A 26,498-nucleotide genomic window follows, 5' to 3' on the forward strand; every position below is an offset into this window, starting at 1 on the left:
CCGGCCTCCGCTCGCTTCAATATGGCTGCCCCCAGGGAGAGACGAGTCTACCGTGAAGCTGAGCGCAGACCCTGAGTCCTACACCCATGGATCGCATCGCGGAGTTCAGGAAATGGAAGGTGCAATGTTTGAGCAAAGCGGACCTCAGCCGGAAGGGCAGTGTGGACGAGGATGTGGTAGAGCTTGTGCGGTTTCTGAACATGCAAGATCAATTTTTTACCACCAGCTCCTGCGCTGGCCGCATTCTCCTCCTTGACGGGGTGAGGCCCCTTTGCGCCCGTCCAGCGCCTGCCTTCTAGTGCGAAACTTTAGGAGCCCTGTGTGCTCACCCACTGGCCACCCGATCCAGCCTGTATATCCAGCCTGTCTGTTCCTCTGCGGGATGGTCTCTGTTTCTTTATTGGGGAAATTTAGGGGATTAGATCAGTGCTTCTAAAAGTTTAACGTGGCTATTAATCAGCTAAGGATCTTTTAAAATACAGATACCGATTCTTTAGGTGTAGGGTAGGGCCTGATACTGTGCATTTCTAGCAAGTGCCCAAAAGATGTTGAAACGACTGACCTGGGAACTATCTTGTATGGCAAGGGTTAGAAAACTTGATTTTATTATCTGAATACTAAGAAAATTTAAAGACTTTGTAGCCTGTCAAGGTATTGAATGCGGGAATCCGCTCACCAACAGCTCTGACAAATCATTGTTACTGCGGGCTTGAGCATCACCAGGGTTAAGGAGTTCACTGACTCCTGGTGAGCCCCTTCATTATTACAATTCTTATTACAACTGGTAGTTTTACGCAGAGATAAGTTTGATCGTATATAATTCAGGATGGTTAGACTTATGATTTTTAACTTCATGGTGGGTTGGCTGAGGTAGTAAATGCATTTTTGGCTTACATTTTCCACTTATGACAGATGTATTGGGATGTAACCCCATCATAAATCAAGGAGCATCTGTACAAACTATACCTCCTTATTTTTAGGTTCAGTTACCCCAGTCAACAGCGGTCTGAACATATTACATGGAAATTCCAGAAATAAACAATTATTAAGTTTTAAATTGCATGCTGTTCTGAGTAGCATGATAAAATCTTGAGCCAACCAGTTCCTTCCAGAATGGGAGGTGAATCATCCCTTTGTCCAGAATATTCCACTATATACTCTTGCTGCCCTTTAGTTACTTGGTAGCCCTCTGGATTATCAGATCGACTGTGGTGGTAAATCATAGTGTTCGTGTTCAAGTAACTCTACTTTACTTAATAATGGCCCCAAAGTAAGAGAGTAATGATGCTGGCAATTTCAATCTGCCAACAGTAAGTCATAAAGTGCTTCTTTGAAGTAAAAAGGTGAAAGCTCTTAAGGAAAGACTTAAGGAAAAAAACCCAGCATATGCTGAGGTTGCTAAGATCTACGGAAAGAACGAATCTTCTGTCAGTGAAATTGTGAAGAAAAAGAAATTCAAGCATCTGAGGTTTCAGGCATCCACTAGGGGGTCTTGGGACATTGTCCCTGAGGATAAGGCTGCTTGGGAGTGATACTACTTAGATTAAAAACCACTGGCTACGTGACCTTAGGAAAGTTATCTCAACTCTACCCCTTCCTATTCTATGATCTGAGGATAATAAAGAGTATCTGCTTTATAGGGATTTTGTGTGGAGAAAATACGATAATTCATTGGAAATAATTAGCATTGTGCCTGGCCCATGCTAAGTGCATTGTAAAAGTTGACTGTACTTATTTTATTGGTAGTATTATATTAAGAGCATGGAAGGCAGCATGTTATTAGGCTCATTCTTTAGGTTCATTATTGACTGATCATTCATTTGCTGATCTCTCACATTAGCAGAGCCTGTTCATTTTTATATCACTTCCATTACCTCCAGAGCACTGGCATTCTTGTCCACACACTCTGTCTTGCCTGGTTTCCACAACTCTATCTCACCTGGATTTTTGCAGTGGTTCCCTAACAAGTCACCTAACTACTCTTCTCCAAACCATGTTTGACACCGTTAACAGATTCATGTTTTTAAATTACAACTCTGCTTATCTCTCACCTATGCTATGTTTTATTTTATTTATTTATTTATTTTTATTTTTTTGAGATGGAGACTTGCTCTGTCGCCCAGGCTGGAGGGCGCTATGTTTTATTACACATTTTTTCTACATTGGAACATCCAAGTGCTTACTCTAGTATACCTTTCAACCTTATTTTCCATTGCTTTTCTTCATCTTTAGCTAGTTACTGAAACTGAACTATTCTTTTTCATCCTGTATTTACTTGCTTTTGCTCATGTGTTTTGGGTTTTTTTTTTTTTTTTTCTGAAATGTTTTCCCATCTCTGCACATCTGAGTCATGACTCCCAAACTCCCCTCTCCCACCTGAACACACTCACAAACACATACTACCTCCTTGGAAGTAGTGACTGCTTCTGAACTGGTTAGTATTTTCATTTCTCATCTTACACCTTGTATTATGGGTTTTTGTTGTTGTTTTTGTTTTTTTTTTTTCATCTGCCTTATTTCAGTAAGGATTTGGGGCAACTTACTCCAGGCAGCACAACTAAAAATAAAAAGTGGGAAAATCTGGATAAGTAATATATAGATAAGATGAAGCCAGTGATGGCGTTCGTTTCCAGTCCTACCATTAGATCCTGTAAACTTGCTAGAAGTGGGCCATATATTTGACTCTAAGATTAGAGTAGCCAGCCCAAGATCAGATACATAAGTCACCATCACCACAGTTGTACAATGAAGTCAAAATATTTATTTAGGACATGCACAGCAATTCCCAGTTCCAAGGCCAAGAGAGCAGAGTCTCCTGTGGACCTATTATATAAATAGTTACTTTGAGTATAATGATTTCTGTTCATGTGGTTTCCTGCATCCTTTTTCCAGTATCCTTGAGGAGTGGGTTCTGTGTATACCCAAAGTACCTAATAGAACTTTGCAAATAAACTTTGTCCAATTTAGGTTAATATTAAAATGTTTGCCTTCTTGAACTTTGCAAATAAACTTTGTCCAATTTAAGTTAATATTAAAATGTTTGCCTTCTTGAAACTTTGACCTTTCAATCTTAGTTCCAGCCTTTAGGACTATGTCTAAAGTCTAATTCAGAGGTCACAAATTTATGCCTGTAGAGACCAAGGAAGTATTATAAATGTGTGAACAACATAGGTGGCAGTAGAGTTGTAGGTCTTGTGTGGAATTGGGACACTGCTGTTCTACAAAAGAAATTAATTTTTTTTTTCCTTTTTTAAATACTATGCTAGCCAAATAGCTAGAGTACAACTCAGGTGCTGCTGGTCTTATCCCTTACACTAATTCCTTTTCTTGCAAAATCATGACCATATTTCAGAAGATGTTTATTAAGTAGTTTTACCTTTCAAATCATTTTCTACCTCAAGTTATTTGTGCTCATTCTTGTTCTGAGTTAACATTACCCAAAAACATACTGAATTGTTTTAATTAACACTTAAAATCCTGACTTGGGATTATTAGTTTAAGAAGGCCTATAATATGCTATGCATTATGCTTATTGCTTTTATTAATATTGTATGATTAAATTATATTATTTTTATTTTAGGGTATAAATGGTTTTGAAGTTCAGAAACAAAACTGTTGCTGGCTACTGGTTACACACAAACCTTGTATAAAAGATGATGTGGTAAGTTTTAAAAAATACATTTGGAAGTTAACTTTTAAATTCACAATTACTTTAAATACATATGACAAGAATAGAAAATTCAAGGTGATTTGTATGCATAATCATAATAGCCAAAGAATATAAAACCTAGAGAGCTTTCATTACAATGGCTGTTTTTGGGTTGTTGGAGATAAAAGTATGGAAGCATTACTGCTTCTCAACAAAACACATCCTCTTGGACACGCAGGAAGTTCATGTATTAGACTCTTATTAGATCCAAATTTTGAATTTTAATTCTGCCATTTGATAACCCTGTAACCTAGAACAAATAATAGAAAGAGAAGGGGATTAGCGCTATCTGTGTGTTACTGGCTTTACTGATGTAAATAAATTATACACTACTTACCTGGATTGCTTTTTGAAAACGTTCGTATCTCTGCTGGGTTACTTAGTTTCCTAGGTTAAAGAGTTTAGATGAATTCATAAGTTTTTATCAGCCAGGCATTTTTCATTCCCAGTGAATTTACAAATCCAATTCTGTTTTAATCAAAAAAGATAATTTATTTAACTGGAAAGGATGGATAGAGCTAGAATCAAGTATTGCTAATTCAGATGTTCACATCTTTAGAGTACCCACTTCATCTCCATCTTTGGGCACTGGTTCTCTTTGCAGTGTGACTTTATTCTCTTCTGCTGCAGGTAATCTTCTTTATGGTAGAAATGAAAGCTGCCAGCAACCCCAGTAGGAAAAGACTTCCTTTTCTAACAATTCATATGTCTATCCTAGAGAAAGACTCAGAGTTGTCCTGCTCAGATGAGTTGCTCTCCCTCTTAGGTCAATTATTTTTGCTAGTGGAATGAAATAATATCTGTGATCAAACATAAGCAAGCACTTGGCACCTCTGGTATTCTAATAGAGTGATGTGTAACAGGGTCATGATTGACAGCCCCACCAGAATCAAATGGTGTGAGGGAGGGACAATGTTGGCCAGGGATTCTGGGTAGACAATAATAACTGTCTCGTATAAATTCTAGCTCAGACATAATATATGTTTCACTGTGCTGCAGGATACACTATAAGTTGGATGCAACCAAAGTCAAAAGGTAGGTAGGTGCTTCCTAGGGAAGAGACTAGTACATGAGTCAAGGTCACTAACAACAACAACACACATACTAGGCTCAAGTGCTGTAACATTTACTTATAGCAGGAGGAAAGAGACTATACAAAATCTAGCCTTTTGCAAGGCATCAGTCCCCATGGCTAGCAGATTGGTTCCACAGCTGATCAGGGCAGAGTGATACACCTCCCTTTGTGCTGCAATAGAAGGACCCTAACCCTTGCCCCATAAGGTCTGACATACAGAAAGCTAGGAACATGCTCAGGGGCTCAGGGGCCATTGGTTCTCATGTAGCTAAGCAGTTCCAAGGAATTTTTTTTTTTTTTTGAGACGGAGTCTCGCCCCATTGCCCAGGCTGGAGTACAATGGCATGATCTTGGCTCACTGCAACCTCCGCCTCCCGGGTTCAACTGATTCTCCTGCCTAGCCTCCCAAGTAACTGGGATTACAGGTGCGTGCCACCACACCCAGCTAATGCCAAGGGGATTTTATGCGTGCCTGTTACAAAGGGAACAAGAACTTACTGGCTGTGCTCTGAGCTCATTGCATGTGGTGCTATTTGTGAGCTCACTAGTGCTCTTGGTGAGCGCTGGTACTCGGTACAGGATGCTTTTTGGGAACACAGCTTGCAGTCAGGCTTTGTTTGGACCCTTCTCTCACATTACCTGTGTCTCTATGTTGATCTAATAAAAAAAAAATTTAAACAATGCTAATGCAGTTTTTGTATACCACTTTCCCTTAGGAAAATTCTGTTATGGAATTAAAGTAGTAGTTTACCTCTTCAAGGTACACTAATAGATGGAAAGAATGGTAGAGAAGATTTATGGAAGAACTAGAAAGTTTAAGAAAATAAGCAAATAAGTTTTTGGTGAAAAAGAACCAAGAAAGCAGAGGAAAAAGTTATTGCAGAAAAAGTATGCTGAGTGATTCTGAAAATTTCTACGAGAAATTGAAGTTATGTGTGGGGTTAAGAGTCACCAAAGGACAGGGCATATACTTGTGTCTGATATCACTTTTCATTTGTTTAGATTGTAGCTCTAAAGAAAGCAAATGGTGATGCCACTTTGAAATTTGAACCATTTGTTCTTCACGTGCAGTGTCGACAATTGCAGGATGCACAGATTCTGGTAAAATTTTGTTGTAATTATACTTGAATGTATAGGTACATGGGTAGGTGTAATTTTAAACTTTTAACTTTTTATACATATCAATGAGATTTTACCTTATTCAAGTAGTTATGTATTTGTTTATTATTTATTGATCTGCTCAATCTGTTTTTTTTTTAATATTAGGAAGAAAGAGTACCTAATCGTTACTAGGAAAATATAAGTCCCAAGTTATGGTTCCTGTTTTCTTTCTTAACGGTTTTATTTCTAAATTTTACTTCAGCATTCTGGTTTGTTTTTGTTTGCCAAGTTTTAAGAAAAAATACTGTGGAACTCCATGTACCATTAAGTGTTTTAAAGAATATTTCATTTTTCTCATTTAAATGAACATGAGGTAAACATCTGTTTAGTCTTCATTCTTCTTTTTATACCTTTTATATATTTATGTATATAACTAAATTGCATTTTAAGCAACAATAATGTATTGAGTTTCAGTATGTCAAGTACTAGGGGCCCAGTGATGAACAAGATTATAGACTGTCTTGGTTCCTCTCCCAAAGTCAGGAGACAGCAAAAACAAACAAGTGAACAGCCAAATTGAAAAACAAAACAAACAAACAAAAAAATGCAAGTTGCAAAATGTTCTAAGAAAGGAAAAAACAACTTGGTAATAACAGTCCAAAAAGCAGCTCACTTGAAGACAGGCTTCTCTAAAAAGGTTTATTTAAGCTAAGACTTAAAGGAACAGAAAGAGTTAGGCATGCAGTTGGGAAATGAACATTCCAGGAAGATGGAAATGTATGTACAACGTTTCAGTGTGTTTAGTGAGTGGAAAGAAGGTGAGAGAAGGAGGCTGGGGCCAGGTCAGGTAAGGCTTTGTTAGACCAGATTAAAGAGCTCAAATTGCTTTCTGAGTTCAGGGAAAAGTTATCAAAGGGACAGTTTTAAGCAAAGAGTGCTTTCTAGGTTTTGGTTCCGAAAAACTCAGTTCTGCTTTAGCGTAGAGACAGGAGTGCAGAACGTGAAAAGAGGTGAGTTAGGAGTAGTTTGTGGTGATCTAAGTGTGAAGTGGTGGTGAGTTGGCTGAAGGTGATAGCAGCAAAGAAGGTGAGAAAGGAATGGATTCTAATTATGTTTCAGTGTTTTAATCTACAGACTTGTAAGGTTGCCTGGAAAAGAACAGCCTGAGGGAGGAGAAGAAAGAGGAATCAAGGATAGATAACTACTTAGATCTGACTGGAGCCCCTGGCTTTATGGTAGTAGCCTTTATCTAGATGGCAAGTGCTGAAGTTGAAGGAATGGGAATCAAGAATGTGATTCATATGTTAAGTGCGAAATGTCTGTAAGACACCTGTTTTTGTCTGCTAGCATTGCCATAACAAAAAGCACAGACTGGATAGTATAAGCAACAGAAATTTATTTTTCTCACAATTAGGAGGCCGAAAGCCCAGGATCAAGGTACTGGCAGGGGTGGTTCTTCCTGAGGCCTTTGCCCTTGGCTTGCAGCAGCTGCCTTCTTCCTGTGTCCTCTCAAGGCCCTTTTTCTGTGTATGCATGCCACTGATGCCTCTTCTACTTCTTGTAAGGACATCAGCCCTGTTGGATCAGGGCTCCATCCTTATGACCTCATTTAACCCTAGTTACCACCTTAAAGGTCCCATCTCCAAATATAGTTACATTGGAGTTTAGTGCATCAGCACACAAATTTCGAAGCCCTGTAGGCACAATTCAGTCCATAACAATACCACCTAAGTGAACATTTCAAATAGGCATTTGGGTACAAGTCTGGAAGGCAGGGCAGCCATCTGGAGTGAGGATAAACATTGAGAAGACGCCAATACACAATTAATATTTTAAGCTGTGAGCCTAGATAAAATCATCTTTGCAGAAAGTACAAAAGATAAAGGGAAGAGGGCCTGAGGAACACGAGCATTTAGAGATATTCTCCAAAACATGGTGTTTAATCATTCAGTGGCGCATGGCTTCAGTCTCTGCTCTAACACTGACCTTTTATCTAAACTTGTTTTAGTCTCATTTTACCACTCCACATCCCTGATGCACCTCCAGACTTGAACTCTCCTGTTTCTATATCCATGTTCTGTTCTCTGTGGTAATCCTGATTGAGCCCAGCCATGCTCTTCTCTGGGCCTAAGCCTCTATGAAAGGCTAACATTTCAGGGAGTTAACTGAGAAATTCACCATTCACAGCCTCTTTTTGAGCGCATACATACCGAGTGTCAGGCAATCTGCTAAGTATTAGGGAAAAGCAGAAAAAGACAGGTAATATCCCTCCCTAAGGAGCTTACATTTGTATTCTAGGGGACAGAGGCAGAAAATAAGTATGTAAATAAACATAATTTCTCACTGTGAGATGTGCTATAAAGAAGATAAGAAGAGCACTCCACTAGAGAGTAAGGGGAGAGCTGTGTTTAAAGAGAGTGGTTAAAGAAAGCCTTTAAGGTTGCACTGAGCAGGGATTGCGCCATTGTACTCCAGCCTGGGTGACAAGAGTGAAACTCCATCTCAAAAACAAAAAAGAAGACCTTTTTTGAGCAGTAGCATTGAATGGAAACAGGATGAATGACAAGAAACCCACCAGGGAAAGTGTCCTGATAGAGGAACAGCAAAAATAAAGAATTTGATGCAGGAAAGTGTTTGGAGTATTCAAAGAACAGAAGGGAAGCCACTCAAGGTTAGAGAAAATAGCAGAGGGTGGAACAAATAGAACATCCTTAGTCATGGTTTAGAGCAAGCGTCCCCAAACTACGGCCCATGGGCCGCATGCGGCCTCCTGAGGCCATTTACCTGGCCCCCCCACCGCACTTCAGGAAGGGGCACCTCTTTCATTGGTGGTCAGTGAGAGGAGCACAGTATGTGGCGGCCCTCCAACAGTCTGAGGGACAGTGAACTGGCCCCCTGTGTAAAAAGTGTGGGGACGCCTGGTTTAGAGCTTGGATTGTGTCGCTGGCTAGTCTGCAAGAATGGTTTGAAGGGGGTGAGAGTGAAAGCAGAGACTTAATTGGGAGACTCCTCCAGAAGTTAAGGAGAGAGGTGATAGAGACTTGAAGAAGAGTGGGCAGTGGATGTGGCAAGAGCTGGATGAATTTGAGGTATGTTGTTGAGATGGTATCAGTAGGAATTGGGTATAGGGAATGAAGAAGTAGAAAGCATCAGGGCTATCTAGGTTTGGAGCTTGAGCAGCTAAATGGATGATGGTGTCATTTACTGAAATAGAAAGACTGGATGTGAGAAAAATAGATTTATATAAGGGAAAATCAGTTTCAGAGTAGAGATCTGAACTGGAAATGGGATTCATCTATATATATATGATATTTAAACCAGGGAATCGCAAAAGGAGAACATGTACTTAGAGCAAGTTTTCTCAGCCATGGCACTATTGGCATTCCAGGTGAAATAATGATTTGTGTGGGGCTGTCCTGTACAGTGGAGAATGTTTGCGCTGCATCCCTGGCCTCTACCCACTATTTGCTAAAGATCCTCCTTCCTCTTCTTTTGAGTTGTGACAACTTAACAACCAAAAACGTCTTCAGACATTGCCAGATGGCCCCTGGGGTTCGAAATGATTCTTGCTTAAGAACTTCTGAGCTAGAGAAAAGAAGGGACCCATGTCTGCTCCTCAGGGCTCTCTGACATTTAGAGACTGATAAAATAACTTACAAAGTCACCCCAATCAGATCAGAATTTTTGTGCTTTTTATACTTTTCTCATATCATTTCAACAAAGGTTTTTAAGCAATAGAAGGGACACTGAGAAACATTTTACTCATTTAAAAAAGATATTGTTTTATTTATTTTTATACAACATAATTAGAAGAATGATTGTTTTTGGTTACATTCTGCTTTATGGAAGCAGTCACTAGCCAAATATCGCTGTTTGTTATTGAAGTCTACTTACACTCTTTCTCAATGACACTTCCATAGTTTGTATTTAATATTTTCCCTGATGTTAGGAGTTTGATAAAAATCATTTTTAAGCATAGTCCATATTGGCTAGCCAAAAAAATAAATAAATAAATATAGGTTTTAGGGTTATATATGTTTCTGTAGTTTGTGGAGTCAAACAGATAATGTTATTAGCCACAGTATCAACATTTAACAAGTTTTATTTTCTTACAGCATTCCGTGGCAATAGATTCTGGTTTCAGGAACTCTGGCATAACAGTGGGAAAGAGAGGAAAAACTATGTTGGTAAGATACGTTTTGTCAAAGAACAATTTTTACAGTGTTAAGTGATCCAGAGATTGAATAACCTAATTAGACTCCTGCCTTCAGTGTCTCCTTACTCAAATCTTCTTTCCATTCTCTTATTCATAAATGTGTAGTGACTTACTCCTTCCTACAGGGCAAAGTTCAGAGTTTAGATTTGCATTTGAGGTCTTATTTTATAATATTCTTTTCCACTTACCTTTAACCTGATTCTTAACTCTGCCCTCCTCATCCTAAGTAGGCAAGGCCCAAAATTGCTGTGACATCATGGAAAGAGTCACAGAGGGAGTTCAAAGTCCCCTGTACTGACACCTGCTGGATCACAGCTCTACTGTGTGAACTTGGGCCAGCTTCTCCATCCCTCAGGGTCTGAATTTTCTCAGCAGTATCAGTGGTCCAGCAAACTACTGTCCTAGGGCCATCTTCGGCCCACATGGGGCCAGATTCCACTATACTCATTTGATTCATTATTGTCTGAGGTTGTTTTTGTGAGACAATGGCAAAATTTCATAGTTGTAACATACTGTACAGCTTGCAAAGTCAGAAGGTGTTTATTGTCTGTCCTTTTAGAGAAAAGTTTTGCCAAGTTTTTGACTAGATGATCTTAAAAGACTTGGATGCTTTTTGAATCCTCAGGTCAAGCTAGCCCTTAGATATTTTTCCCTATTGTGATCTCCTGTGGTATTTACATTTTGGCATGGCTTATATTGTTTGTTTTTGAACTATTTGAGATTACCCTCCTTCTACCTTCCTATACTGTCCTATTATCTGTCTGTCTTTAACAATAACCTATATCCCAAAAATAGGAGTGGATTACAAAAGAGGACACCCATAAAGCATAGCTAAATAGAAAATTTAAAAAAAAACAAAAAAAAACCCCAAAAAAACCCAAAAAAACTCAGGGCCTCCAAATGTTTTCCTCATATTCAAAGTCTTAACCAGACTATTTTGCATCTAACTGTTTATGTTTATCTCCCACTCATGTACTTATGCTCCAGCCATATAGAAATATTAGTGGTTTTCCAAGAGTATCATGCTCTTTCATGTCTCTCTGCCCACAGATAAGTTGTTCCTCTGGCTGGAGTTCTCCCCACCTTCTATTTTTTTTTTTTTTCTTGAGACAGAGTTTCTCTCTTGTCACCCAGGATGTAGTGCAGTGGCACGATTTTGCCTCAGTGCAACCTCCACCTCCTGGGTTCAAGTGATTTTCCTGCCTCAGCCTCCCAAGTAGCTGGGATTACAGGCCCTTGCCACCATGCCCAGCTAGTTTTTGTATTTTTAGTAGAGATGGGGTTTTACCATGTTGGCTGGGCTGGTCTCAAATTCCTGACCTCAGGTGATCCACCAGCCTCAGCCTCTCTTAATTTTTATGTCTGGTGAAATTTCACTCATTCTTCAAAATCCCAACTCAATTGCTGATTTTCCCATAAAGCTGAGTCCTTAGACTCAGTTAGTTGCTTCTCTTCAACATTTTCTTGGCATTATATGTGTGTGTGTGTGTGTGTGTATGTGTTTCTTCCGTCATAACTCTTAAAGCCAGAGACCATGTTATAGTCACCCTGTATCTTCACGCCTTATAGGGGGCCTAGAACATTGCAGATGCTCAATAAAAGTTAATGGAGTGATTTAGTCTCATAATAATTTTTGTAGCATTTGTATGGTTGTTCTTAACCTCAATCCAGTGTTTGGCTTTACTTGGAACATGCTGACTATTTCATCAACAAGGCTATTAAGATTGTCAACCCTGAAGCACTGAGAAGCAGGCATTGTGTATGACAGAGGAGGCACGGTTTACTCTTGGCACCATACTCTGCTCCAGGAGCACTGAGACTCTTTGCCATCTAGTTCCTTTGATTTTCCCTTAAGATTTCTATTGAGGTTTTATTTCTTTGTTTTCTTTAAGTTGTGTATCATGGCTCTCTAAGCTATAGTGAGATAGAAATTGTTAAGTTATTTGATTATTTGATAACATCTGCTTCTCTGAAAGACAATGAATAGAATGCCTTTCTTTAGAAATGACTGTAGATGATGGGAAAATTCTATTTAATCTCCTTTGATTCAACTGTGTTCAGCTGAATTATATCAAAGCACAAACCTAACTGCTGTAATGGAACTAAAGTATGTTCAAACACAGCCCAGATTGGGACTTTTCTTTAGTTACTTTCAGTGTCTGTGGTATCTTAAGTCTTCATATCTAAATTGTTTTTACCTTATAGGCTGTCCGGAGTACACATGGCTTAGAAGTTCCATTAAGTCATAAGGGAAAACTGATGGTGACAGAGGAATATATTGACTTCCTGTTAAATGTAGCAAATCAAAAAATGGAGGAAAACAAGAAAAGAATCGAGAGGTATTTCCATTTTATTCTTACATGCCTAGGTCATCATGAAAACATTAATGCATGCCATCTTCAGTTTATAATGCCAACTGCTTATCCATTTGTAGATAATTTAAAAATCTATTTTATTATCATCAGTAATAAAAAAGATGATCAAAGTAATAGATGAGAGTAGGTCAGGCTGCCATGGGCACTAAATGGAGCATAAGGGAGAGTCTCTCTGGGGGATGGCAGGGCACATGATCACCAGAAGCCAAAAGAAAGGGAAGAAACATAATCTTTTGGGAAAGACAGCCCAGCAGCCACAGGAACTGTAACTGATCAAGTTGAAGGCAGCCAGGGAAGAGGTGCACACTGTCCCTAGATGTGATCTATCAGAGATTTTACCTAGACTCTCCTGAGGATAACAGCCTGGTCAATTTTTTTTGTCTGATTAGTATTTCACATTTCTGGCTTAGTTTTTTTGTCTGATTAACATTTCACATCTCTAGTTTAATACCAAACTCTTGTCATGGATTAGATCTAGAACTGCCATAACTTTCTAAGTAGGAAGGTATGGCTTTCAGTTCACATCTCCATACTTCTTTTGTTCTTCAGCTTCACCTCCTGGCAAAGGAAACTCTTACATTACTTTCTTTTACAACTTTTTTCCCATCCTTTTTATATATAAATAATGAAGTTTATATATGAAGTAGTAAATATTATGCTGTCTTTCATATAGGAAAGTAATGCCACTGACCTACCATCAGCGAGATGCACAGTTTTGAGTTATTCAAGGAGTAATAGCCAAGTTGATGTCATTTATAATTTCCTTTTTTTCTTCTCACCACCCTTTTGGCTACCTCACATTCAGTCAATCACTGCCTAAATATCTCTTCAGTCATTCTGCCTCCATCCATACTGCTTCTTTCCTCATTCATCACCATCGCCAATAGCCTTGTTCAGTGGTCTCATACAGGATGCTTCTTGTATGCCTCTCTGCTAAGCCATTCTTTATCAAATCATGTTTGTAAAGTGCAAAAGATTCCTATTGCTTTACTTGCCTGTTTACATTCTTTACACTTAGAACTTTTCCTGAAGCAGTTAAGGCCAGAAGTGCTAGTGGTGGCAGTGTAAAAGGGTGAAATGAGGTAGAAATAGGCCACAAAGGCAGAACTGGGTTAAAATCCTGGCTCTGAGTTACTCAGTCTGGTTCCACCAAATGGCTCAACTCTCTGGACTTCAATTTTCTTATCTCTAACTTCTGGGAAATGCCTATCTTAAAGAATAATTGCTATATGCACTAGATATGTATAATGACTGCTCTGACCGTGTTATGTTTTGGACTCTCAGGACAAGATAGCCCTTCTCCTTCTTCATTGATTCATGGAGAATAAACCTATAACTATAAAAATGCTTGCCATCCAGGCTTTCTCAGCTAGGGATCCTCATTTGAACCACAGAATTGACAAAATTATTTGAGTGACTATTTTCTGAATTATCTCAAGGATTTTATGTAACATGTACCATTTTAGATACATTGGAGAAAAGTTAATTCATTACTTATAATGGATGTCTTAGGGTACTAGAGCTTAATTTTCTAGCCACACGCTGGTTGAGAAAAACTGACCACGAAAATCTGGCCACAAAATGCTCTGAGCAAGTATTCTAACTAAAATAAAATTTTAAATAAGCAGCTACCCACTCTACCAGACTATAGACTACTATACGTAAGTATTTACTGGTACCATTCCATACGTTTACCACTTACTACGTTGTAATCCAGTGAGACTGTTTGCCAAACATAGGAGGTAGCAAATCAGTTTTCTCTATTTCCTTATTTGAATTTTAACAAGCTTATAAATATAGCCCAAGATCAACTAACTATACACCTGGTGAAGTTAATTGCGCTACGTTCACCAACTATAAAATCAAATTATGCTTAAATCCATTGACTCAAAAATATGTTTTGAGATTATAATGTGCATGCTGCATCAAGAGCCATGCTTATTATATAAAATCAGGGAAAAATTAAAGAAGGGTAAAAATGTCTTAAGATACTGATTAGAAGATTACATGTGAATTCAGAAAGTGAGAACAAATTAAGGAGCTCCTTTGGGAACAGCTGTATGTTCAACCAAATGCAGAGAAAGAGTTACTCTTCTGATGTTGAAAAGAGAAAAAATAAATGCTGGAGGGGATGAGTTACACAATCAGACTTTCATTACGTACTAAGATTGGTTTGTCATAGGACCAAAGTTTCACAATTCACGTATCTATAATAAAATTTCCAAAACTCAAAAAATCCTAAAGAAACATTTCAGCAGTAAGAAATGTTCTGGAAATGTGAAAATTAAAGAGATAAAATATTTTTAATAGAAAAAGGCCTTGTTCATGAGAAACAATTCCTAAGCCCACTTCTTAGTGGGAAGAGACTTATCCATTGGGTTCCTGCTGTTTCTGGAGCTGGGCAAGACAAAGCCTTCAAGCAGCAGCCTGCTTTATAAACAACTAATTTGGAGACTAGAAGAGACAGGGACTGACATCAGATGGAGGAAGATAATTCATACATAACGATGTACAGAAATTTGGATAGCTATTGACTAACTATAAGAGGAAGGCCATCTTTGTATTTATTAATAAGCAGTCAGCACATGGGTCAAATGAAACCACCATTTGGCTGTGAGTAGCATAAAATTAGCCATGTTCTTTTCACCAACTGTGTAATGAGAAAATATTAAATAAAATATACAATAAAGTAGCAGAATATATTGTTATATAATAATGTTGATAAAGCAAATCTGGAAGAAAAGTAATTGAATTCACTTTCAATTGTTAATATTTTTTTTCTCTTTTTTGTGATAAAACATATGTAATAGGAAATTTACCATTTTAACTAGTGGCATTAAGTACATTCACATTGTTAAGCAACTGTTGCCACGTTCCATCTCCAGAATGTTTTCATTATCACAAACTAAACCTCTATACCCATTAGACACTAATTCTCCATTCCTCATCATCCAATATCTTGGTCACCACTATTCTATTTTCTCTCTCTATGAGTTTCACTATTATAGGTAATTCATCTAAGTGGGATCATTCAATATGTACCCTCTAGTATCTGGTCTGTTTTACTTAGTTAATGCAGGATTCATCCATGTGGTAATGTGTATCAGAATTTCAGTTCTCTTTAAGACAGAATAATATTCCATTGTATTTATAGACCGTGTTTTGTTATTCATCTGTCAATGGATAGTTGTCCTTCCCTTTTGGCTATTGTAAATAATGCTGCTCTGAACATCATTGCACAAGTATCTGAGTCACTGCTTTCAGTTCTGTTGGATATATACTCAGAAGTGGTATAGTGTAATCAAAGAAAGCTTCAGGGAAGAAGTCACTGAGCAGGGCCTAAAATGCAGGTAGGATTTTTATATGAAGAGCTCTGCAGAAGTGGGAAATAGCATGATAGGTAAAAAAGAACAGCATGAGCAAAGAAAAAGATAGTGATATGGTTTGGCTTTGTCCCCACCCAAATCTCATCATGAATTCCCATGTGTTGTGAGAGGGAGCTGGTGGGAGGTAACTGAATCATGGGAGCAGGTCTTTCCTGTGCTATTCTTGTGATAATGAGCAAGTCTCGTAAGATCAGATGGTTTTAAAAATGGGAGTCCCCCTGCACAAGCTCTCTTCACTTGCCCGCTGCCATGTGAGATATGCCTTTCACCTTCCACCATGATTGTGAGACCTCCCCAGCCACATGGAACTGTAAGTTCATTAAATCTCTTTCTTTTATAAATTGCCCACTCTCAGGTATGTCTTTATCAGCAGCATGAAAATGGACTAATACAGTAAATTGATACCAGCAGAATGGGGCACTGCTGAAAACATACCCAAAAATGTGGAAGCGACTTTAGAACTGGGTTATAGGCAGAGGTTGGAACAGTTTGGAGGCCTCAGAAGAAGACAGGAAAATGGGGGACAGTTTGGAACTTTCTAGAGACTTGATGAATGGCTTTGACAAAAATGCTGATAATGATATGGATAAGGAAATCCATTCAGAGGTGCTCTCAGATGGAGATGAGGAACTTGTTGGGAACTGGAGCAAAGTGACTATTGCTGTGTTTTAGCAAAGAGACTGGCAGCATTTTGCCCCTGCCCTAGAGATTTGTGAAACTTTGACCTTGAGAGAGATGATTTAGCGTATCTGGCAGAAGAAATTTCTAAGCAGCAAAGCATTCAAGAGGTGACTTGGGTAGTGTTAAAGGCATTCAGTTTTATAAGGGAAGCAGAACATAAAAGTTTAGAAAACTTGCAGCCTGATGATGTTATAGAAAAGAAAATCCCTTTTCTGAGGAGAAATTCAAGCCAGCTGCAGAAATTTGCATAAGTAACAAGGAGCCTAATGTTAATCACCAAGGCAATGAGAAAGTTTCTCCAGGGCATGTCAGAGGTCTTCACAGCAGCCCCTCCCATCACAGGCCCAGAGGCCTAGGAGGAAAAAATGGTTTTGTGGGCCAGGCCCAGGGTTCCCATGCTGTATGCAGCCTAAGAATTTGGTGCCTTGCATCCTTGGTGCCTTTCATCCATGGCTGAAAGGGGCCAATGTAGAGCTTGGCCTGTGACTTCAGAGGGTGCAAGCCCCAAACCTTGTCAGCTTCCATGTGGTGTTGAGCCTGTGAGTGCACAGAAGTCAAGAACTGGCATTTGGGACCTCCACCTAGATTTCATAAGATGTATGGAAACACCTGGATGCCCAGGCAGAAGTTTGCTGCAGGGGCAGGGCCCTGATGGAGAACCTCTGCTAGGACAGTACGGAAAGGAAATGTGGGGTCAGAGCCCCCACACAGAGTCCCTACTCGGGCATTGTCTATGGAGCCATGAAAAGAGGGCTATAGACCCCAGAATGATAGTTCCACTGCCAGCTTGTACCTTGCACCTGGAAAAGCCACAGACACTCAACACCAGCCTGTGAAGGCGGCTGGGAGAGACGCTGTACCCTGCAAAGCCACAGGGGCCAAGCTGCCCAAGACCATGGGAACCCACCTATTGCATCATTATGATCTGGATGTGAGGCATAAGTTAAAGGAGATCATTTGAAACTTTAATATTTCACTGCCCTGCTGGATTTCAGACTTGAATGGGGCCTGAAGCCCATTTGATGTGGCCAATTTCTCCCATTTGGAATGGCTGTATTTACCCAAAGCCCGTACCCCCAGTGTATTTAGGAAATAAATAATTTGCTTTTGATTTTACTGGCTGATAGTTGGAAAGAACTTGCCTTGTCTCAGATGAGACTTTGGACTATGGACTTTTGAGTTCATGCTGAAATGAGTTAAGACTTTGGGGGACTGTTGGGAAAGCATGACTGGTTTTGAGACGTGAGGACATGAGATTTGGGAGGAGCCAGTGTAGGAATGATATGGTTTGGCTCTGTCCCTACCCAAATCTAATTCCCATGTGTTGTGGGAAGGACCTACTAGGAGGTAATTGAATCATGGAGACCAGGTATTTCCTATGCTGTTCTCATGATTGTGAATAAGTCTCAGGAGATCTGATCATTTTAAAAATGGGATTCTCCCTGCACAAGTTCTCTTTTCTTGTCTGCTCCCATGTGAGACATGCGTTTCACTTTCCACCATAATTGTGAGACCTTCCTAGCCACATAGAACTGTAAGTCCATTAAATCTCTTTCTTTTATAAAATGCCCAGTCTTGGGTATATCTTTATCAGCAGGGTGAAAATGGACTAATACAAATGGCAATATGTAAGCCATAAACAGGGATCAGTGAATGGTTCAGTTTACCTAGAAGATTAGAGAGTAACAATTTCTGTTATATAACTTTGCTGCTTTTCTCCCTGCTTGTGATATTTCTTCTTAGTTTCATTGTAGGGTTCTCTTCTTCTACCTCTTTGCTAAATACTGTTCTCTAAGTTTCTGTCCTTGGCCCATGGCTTCAACTAGTTCTGCTACTTTTCCACGTACTGGCAGGTCTTCCAAATCTTTCTAGAGTGTTGGGCCAACATATCCAATAATGTTCGAACATATCTAATTAAAATATCTCACCAGCTTTTCCTTAATAAGTTTATGTTATTCTAACCTCCCTAGCCATTTTATTGGTTCTGATTCTTACCATCATTTAGCAGTATCATTATAGTTTACGCCTCAGTGCAAAACAGAGATGTGTATTACATTGATTTACAGTTATTTAATTACACATCTTTTTCTACTGCAACATGGTCACATTGAAGATAGGACTCCCCCTTGCCCCCAACTTTATGCACATACACAAACACACTTGAGATATCTCATCCTACAATATAACATATATCTAGCTCATAATAGAAGCCCAAGGAACATTTATTCAATTAATTATAAAAGATAAAGGAACTCAAGAGTTAACACATTATATTGAGTTATCCAAAGGCAAAAACAGTTTCTTGCTCATCATTATATTCTGGAATGAGAATAGTGGTTAATAAATGTTCACAAATTTAGTTGACTAGACTTTTTCATAAATAGTGCTACTTTTTTCAGTCATGAAAGCATTAGGATGATTATTCTGGAAGAACTGTGAGATGGCTTAGAGATGAGGTGAGTACAAGTAGGCTCTTTCTATAGTCTAGGGAAGAAGTAATAGGACCCTGAGTAACAAGATGTATGAGAATGAGACTGCAGAATATTAATCAGACATGGCAGCAGATTGGAAATAGGAGTAACACAGAGAAGGAAGACTAAATAACAGATGTCTTAGATTCCTCATAATTGCTAGTCTCACCATCTTTCTTTCTTTTTTTTTTTTGGCAGAGATGAGGTCTTGCTATATTACTCAGGTTGGCCTCAAAATCCTGGCCTGGCCAGAAGTGATTGTCACGCCTTAGCCTCCCAAAGTTTTGGGATTACAAGCATGAGCCACTGCACATGGTCAAGTCTTATAATTTCTAAAAATGGGTCTAAAACAGCTAAATAAATAACACACATTTCTCTGTACAGTTGACCCTTGGACAACATGGGGCTAGGGTCACCACCCTGCTGTGCGGTTGAAAATCCATATGGCTTTTGCTGTTGTTTTTGAGACAGGGTCTTGCTCTGTCACCCAGGCTGGAGTACGGTGGCATGATCTTGACTCACAGCAACCTTTGCCTTCCAGGCTCAAGTGATCTTCCACCTCAGGTTCTTGAGTAGCTGGTACTATAGGTGTGTACCACCAAGCCCAGCTAATATTTTGTATTTTTTTGTAGAGATGGGGTTTCGCCATGTTGCCCAGGCTGGTCTCAAACTCCTGGACTCAAGTGATTGGCTGCCTTGGCTTCCCAAAGTGTTGGGATTATAGTCATAAGCCACCACACCTGGCTGACATGACTTGACTCCCAAGAAACTTAGGTACTGATACACTACTTTTGACTGGAAGCCTTATTTATAACATAAGCAGTTGATTAGTACATGTATTGTATATTTTTTATATATATATATATATATATATATATATATATATATATATATATATATCACATACTGTATTCTTACAGTAAAGTAAGCTAGAGAAAAAAATGTTATTGAGAAAATATATTTACTATTGATTAAGTGGAAGTGGATCATCAACAAAAGCCTTTATCTTTATCGTCTTCACCTTGAGTAGGCTGAGGAAGAGGAGTGGTTGGTTCTCCTGTCTCAGAGATGCCAGAGGCAGAAGAAGTAGAGAAGGTGGAAGGAAAAGCAGTAATATTCAGCGTAGCTTTTATTGAAAAAAATCTGCATGTAAGTGGACCTGCATAGTTCAAAACCATATTATTCAAGGGTCAGCAGTATACTTATGACCAAATAAGTAAATAATATAGAGTGAAAACATGTATTTTATTTTCTAATAGATTTTCATGGGACATCCCCCCTACCCCCATTTTTTTCCCTCCCAATTCCTCTCTTATCACATCATCAGCTTCCAGTTATCCTTGCAGTTCAGCCCAGGCACTGGATCTTATGACCAGGAGGATTTTGTGATTGCAGTTAGAGCACTGTGTCCCCAGCATGCCTCCACTTTCTCTTTTTCATGGCATGGTAAACATGGCTTTACATCTGCAGCTCCAGTTATATATATGTTGTTTTTTAATGGAAATGCTAGAGCTTAATCAGTTAAAATCTAAATACATAACATATTAAAATAGATTTCTTTGACATTTGTGAATGATGGAAGCCTAAAAGGGAATAAAATTGTTCCTCAATTTCCTGAATTCTGTGTTTTGTTTGAGAAGTCAAAGAAGTACCAGCTTCTGTTGCAAGTGGTTTTCTAACTGATGTTGAAAAACAAGAATTCATTTTCTCAGGCTTGGCCTGAAAACTTGAAGAGAACTAAGTACAAGTTATCTGAAGACTATTTGCTTTTCTTTCAAGGAGGGAAAAACACAGTTGCCTGAACATGCCTTTTTTTTTTTTTTTTTTTTTTTTTAAATACTCAGAGCTCACTGCCTGTGAGAGTTGAGAAAATTGTACTTATGAGAATCAGGCTTAAGTGTTACTGTATAAAGAGAGAACTTAACTTTTGACTTAATGAGTACTATTTCTCAAAGGATTTTTAAAGTTCTCTTAGAAAAGGGAAAGGAAGCTTAGTTCTCGCTGTTGAAAATAAGCAAAGAGATTTTTCTTTGCCCTTTTTTTCTGACAGCATTTAGTTTTAAAACATGTAAGTTCTTTTTCTATCTTCTTGAAATGTGTGCAAATCTTTAAAAAATTTAAATATACTACTTGTCAGTTTAATGTCTCAGGAATGGCTCTCACCAAGACCTGAGAACCATCTCACTGGGATATAAACATACAAAGAAGATAGGGCCCCCTATGCCTTAGTTTCTGTGGATGGTTAGGAGTCCAACTTCCCTCGGGTCTTGCTTTAAATTGCGAAACTATTTTTTTTGTTGTTGTAAAAATGTGAGTATTTTTTTCCTTTGGATAAAGCCAAATAGACAACAAATATTGTCACCAATATTACTAGGTAAATTTAGGACAAACTACATATGACTACTGATGGTGAGTCCTCTTACTTGAGGACTCAAGTTACTGTTTATCCTCAAAACATGTGTGCAATGGGTTGTATCTACTTAGCTATAAAAGGGATGGGATTTTTTGTTGTTGTTGTTTATTTATTTATTTTGTTTTCAATTTCTTAGCCAGATTGCCTTTAATGAACATCACATTTTGTTTGGATGATTATTCAATAATAATTTTTTTCTCTTTTTTTTCATGGAGATACCTTCTGGGTTGGGAGAAGCTTTTTTGTTTTTGACTATATTTTCCAACAATACTTGCTATAAGATATGGTTATTTGCACAGGTACAAATTTCTTCCTGCCCTCAAGAAATTCACATTTCAACCAAGTAATAGTTTAATCTGATTATTATGTTATTTCTTTGAAGTTATAACATATAACAACATTAGTAGAGACTGACAAACATGAATATTGTGGATATGGTAAGGCATCCAACATCTGTTTTAATTGCTTTTAGTGTGCATTTGAGAACTACAGAATCTGTAATGCTAAAAACTATATTGTTCACATTCCCTTGCAGCTATGTTTGTGAGGGAAATTAGGTTCCAATAATTAGAGGGATCTATGTTTAAGCAGTGGCCGTCTTTCTCTGCTTTAGCTATTGTGACTCACAAGCTACTTTGCAGAGGTAGTAAGGTTGTTTGCAATGGCATATAGGTGTGCATGTTGTTGGCATCGTGGATTTCAAGAGGCAGATACAGTGGAGGAGGCAGGGTTTGAAGCTGTAATTTCCTATGATGGATGAAAACTGGGACAACGTGTACTTCCATCTAACAAATTTCATGGCAACCTTCTGATTCTCTACCTTAGTGGAAGCAGCATTTCACCTTGAACACCAGTTAAGTGATCCTGTTAAAAATGACTTTTCTCATGGTCCAGGGTCACTTTACCAGCACCTTCAATGCTTGTCTAAGACATTAATTCTGTCTATATTAATATCTGTTTAAAATATTTAGGATAGCTTTTGGTTTCTGCAGCTTAGTCTCTGGTCTTAAGCTCAGTTGTTTTGTTTGTTTTAATCAGTCTTTTGTGCACTTAAAACCCTAAAACAGAGACTTAATAATTATACAGAGAAAAGAGCTATCAGTCCAAGCATATTTTCTCAATGTATTAATCCAGGAGAGAATAGCCAAAACCACCAATGTTCTTAAATAAATAAAATTCATAATTAAAAAAAAAAAAAAGAAAAGGGAAAGGAAAACTGGTATTTGAAGTTTCTATTCAGGAAAGGATCTTTGTTCCATTTTGCCAGTTGTTTTGGTGCCCTAAGGATGTAGCTTTGAGTTCTCAGGTTCTTTAATGGTTGATTAAAGCAAGACATACATTCCTTTTTAATTACTTTTTTAAAAATGTGATCGATGAGACATTTTTCACAAGGTGTTAATTCTCTATGATCATAAAGGAAGAATTTAATCTTATCTTTCATCTTCTAGGAAGAAAGTCTAATCCAGAAAAAAACACTCAGTTACCTAACCCTAAAGTGCTGGGTAGATAAAGAGTGCTGGGTAGATAAACAAGATGAGGTTGTATAACATGGATACCATCTTACGATCAGGATGAGCCACACCATCTTGTGGCATGCTCAGATTTATGTTTTAGGTAACATTAATCTAGGTCACTGTGATCAGGTGGTGTGGAACATGAGAAGGATACCAATCATGACATCACCTAAGATGGTGACAAGACCTGGAAAGAATGATCAAACCAAGCATAGAAGTTTTCATCAATGTAAGGAACCAAACAGAGTATTAGTAGATGATGTGAAGAGCAAATGAAGAAATTTGGGAAAATGTTGATGAGCCAGTTGAATTCTGACCTCATCTCTCAGCTCTGTGGTAGCAGGATATGGAAAGGATAAGCAGTCTCCACTTGGGAGGAACAATGGAAAATAGTGTCTATAGGGGAGCCAGGTTTCAGTAAAGGGTGCAGTAAGTGAAAGGATGTTACCATGGAACAAGGTCCGAAAAGTTACGTATGTCATGTTTCTCAGTCTTTTAAAATTTAACTCTGTATCCCTTTTTGAGATTAATTTATTCATTGATAAAATATTTATTGAGCATCTATTATTTGCCAGGCACAGCACTACCTATCAAAGTGTACAGGGATGAGTGCATAAGTTCTTGAAAATGGACAAGATATGTACTAATCATGTTGTATAAATATTAGAGTTATATGAAGTATTTAGGAATAGGTGGCTATTTGGAGTTTTCAAGTTTTATAGGCTTTGCAAGTAGAACTTAGCCTGTTCATTGACTGAAACAAAGATGAAAATTGGTCCAAATAGAGATCTATTCTGTAGATATCAAAAATTTCCTGCCATAGTCTCCCATTATAATAGGACATAAAGTAAGATGAAATCTCTGCAGTGGCAAGAGGGTTTCCTAACTTTCAGTTCATTCTAATTTGGGACCTAGGATAATACATTCATAGTTACCTTTTTTATTCAGTGGTCATTCATTCATTCATTCATTCATTATATTACTGAGTGTGCCAGCACTCTATTATATGCTAAGAATATAACAGAAGATAGATAGATAGGATTCTTGGTCTCATAAAGTCTGTATTCTATAAAAGTAGTCATTTTTGAGAACTAACTCTCTGCTAGGTACTTACATATATCTGTAATCCTCTGACAACCCCGCTAGGTACTGGATAATAATATCCAGCTTTATAAATGTGAAAAAATCAAGACTGTGGAAAATTGGAATTAGCTGACTTCATAAAGGAATGTTGTTGTCAAATACATGCAACACACCATGCTGCCTGCTGCCTTCCAACATATACTGAAGGCTTCTGTGTCAAGCAGAGTTTTGTGTTAGGTGTTAACACAAGGGTAGATAGAAAAGAAACGAGGCCTGGTTCTCAGAGAGCTGACAGTTTATTGTATGACAAAATCAATACTAAAACTTTAATAGAAAAATGAATAAAAGAACAATTTACACTAAAAAATTCAAATAGCTAATAAATGAGAAACATTCTATTTTACTCACAAAGAAATGAAAGTTAAAATAATGAGATACCATTTTAACCCATCCAGACAGGATGTATTTTTTGATGGTAATATTCAGTGTATAGGTATAGTGATCTCTCTCAAGTGCTGCTTTAGAAGCATATTTCTTTGAACCTCTATTGTGGAAAACAAACAGTATTTATCAAGAGTCTTGTAATGTTTATGCCCTTTAACTATGGTCATATTTCTAAGTGTCTATAGTAAAGAAATGGCTAAAAACTCACATCACATCATTTTTAAAAAGGCTTATCACATTTTTGTTTGTATCAGGGAAAATTTGAATACGAATAAAATCCAGTCTAGATGATATAATGTTATACTGCCATTCTCAATAAATATTAAATTGGAAAAAAACAATGTAAAACTTTATATATAATATTCTCACTGTGAAAAATAGGTATATGAATTAATAAATACCTTAATTCAGACTTCATTAATAAGCCTAAAAGAAAAATATTGAGAGCAGTTATTTCTAGTTATGTAGAGGTGATCTGTATTTGTAACCTCATACATTTTACAAATTGCCTAAAATGAGCGATTACGATGATGCTTTTTGTAATAAGGAATTACTAATTCCCATTCTTTTTTACCCTCTTCTTTGACCTCTACATTTGGGATGGAAATTGAGGTAGGATAGAGATTGTCAAGAGGTGATTCCCAACCCAATTTTCAGGGCTGTTCTTAAAAAACTGAAAGCACATTTATTTCCCTAGAAAAACATATTATTTATTTGATTTATTTTATATTTATAAAGCTAATATGGGACATAGTCAAATTTATATATTATAAGCTTTTGGTATATTTCAGTCATTTCATTTCAGTACTCACAGATATAACCATAGTACTTATTTCTTTACAGGTTTTACAACTGCCTACAGCATGCATTGGAAAGGGAAAGTATGACTAACTTACATCCCAAGATCAAAGAGAAAAATAACTCATCATATACTCATAAGAAACAAAGAAACCAAGAAAAAGCATGTGGCCAGTGTATTACTAAAGAAAATGATAAAGAACCTGAAAATGATGATGACGATCTAGGAATCAATATTACCATCTTCCCTGAAGACTACTGAGTTTTAGTTCTGGCATGTCTTGGTTGTAATGCTTCTAGTAGGTTTTATAAAGCTGCTCTTTATAAGAGTATTTTAGTTGGTTGAGTGTATCAGCCATTCAGAAAAATAAGATGTAATTTCTCTACATTTTAAAGAAACCTATCTTATAAAAATAGATAGCTTTTTAAAATAGCTTCATGTTTGCTCATTGAATACTGCCTTTTTTAGTCACATAGAGATTCATTGTAAAAATAAAATTGTGATTTTTTTTAATGCCTCTCTCTTTTTATTTCTTTCAATTTCTACTTCTGCAAAACAGGAAAACGAAGTATACCTTTTCAAGAAACCCTTAACATCAGAGATGTTTAAATAAAAATCATAATAACGTTTTATTTACTATTAACTTTGAAACCTCCAGCCTTTAAAGGAGGGGTCAAAGTTTGCTTCTGTTGCTATGGAGTCCAGTGAGAAGTTTTTTCCTCCCTTTGGACCTTGTGGATAAAACAACTGATACCTTTTTGTTCAGGACAAAATATCTGAACCCTCTCTCCCCAGTATTTTTCACAAACTAGAACCTGTCACTGACAGTCTCTGTGAAACACATGGGCATAGTTTTTCACTAAGCCTGATCAGAAATGACTATTAAGACCAAGCATCCTAATAGAACAAATATGCTATGGAAAGTTGTAAGGATCAAAAGCCTTTGGTTTGAATTCTAGCTTGTACATGGAAGTTAGAGGTCCTTGAGCAAATCATTTCCTAGGGCTTCTATTTCCTCTTCTGCATAATAGTAATTCTATTACCTACCTTATAGGGGTGTTGCCACTATCAAGTTTTAAAATGTGAAAGCATTTATTAATAGATCATTATGCATATACTACTATTTTATGTGTTTTCAGAATGTACCAAGTCATAAAAATACATATTTAAAGGGAAATTACTAAGTAGTCATATAACTAATATAAAAAATACCAGAGTGTCAAATAAAAAT

At 37.6% G+C, this 26,498-nt stretch overlaps 1 protein-coding gene across 2 annotated transcripts; it reads left to right on the forward strand.

Annotated features, from left to right (window-relative positions):
- The first annotated feature begins 9 nt into the window (after nt 1–9).
- On the forward strand, nt 10–26,498 carry TYW3 (tRNA-yW synthesizing protein 3 homolog). Of its 2 annotated transcripts, XM_003921406.3 has the most exons (6): nt 10–260; nt 3,581–3,661; nt 5,787–5,885; nt 10,001–10,072; nt 12,307–12,440; nt 25,312–26,494. In XM_003921406.3, the coding sequence occupies exons 1-6, from the start codon at nt 87–89 to the stop codon at nt 25,526–25,528; spliced, it is 777 nt and encodes a 258-aa protein (XP_003921455.1). In that variant the 5' UTR covers nt 10–86; the 3' UTR covers nt 25,529–26,494. The 2 variants fall into 2 exon arrangements, with proteins under 2 accessions (XP_003921455.1, XP_003921456.1); XM_003921407.4 differs by lacking the exon at nt 5,787–5,885 and having other exon boundaries at nt 25,312–26,498.

Source organism: Saimiri boliviensis, chromosome 11, assembly GCF_048565385.1.
Source record: "Saimiri boliviensis isolate mSaiBol1 chromosome 11, mSaiBol1.pri, whole genome shotgun sequence".
Lineage (NCBI taxonomy): Eukaryota > Metazoa > Chordata > Mammalia > Primates > Cebidae > Saimiri > Saimiri boliviensis.

Coding starts and splice junctions, on each gene's coding strand:
- TYW3 (XM_003921406.3), top strand. CDS start 87: ATGGATCGCATCGCGGAGTTCAGGAAATGGAAGGTGCAATGTTTGAGC. Junction 10,073..12,306: donor AGAGAGGAAAAACTATGTTG/GTAAGATACGTT, acceptor TTTACCTTATAG/GCTGTCCGGAGTACACATGG. Junction 12,441..25,311: donor AACAAGAAAAGAATCGAGAG/GTATTTCCATTT, acceptor ATTTCTTTACAG/GTTTTACAACTGCCTACAGC.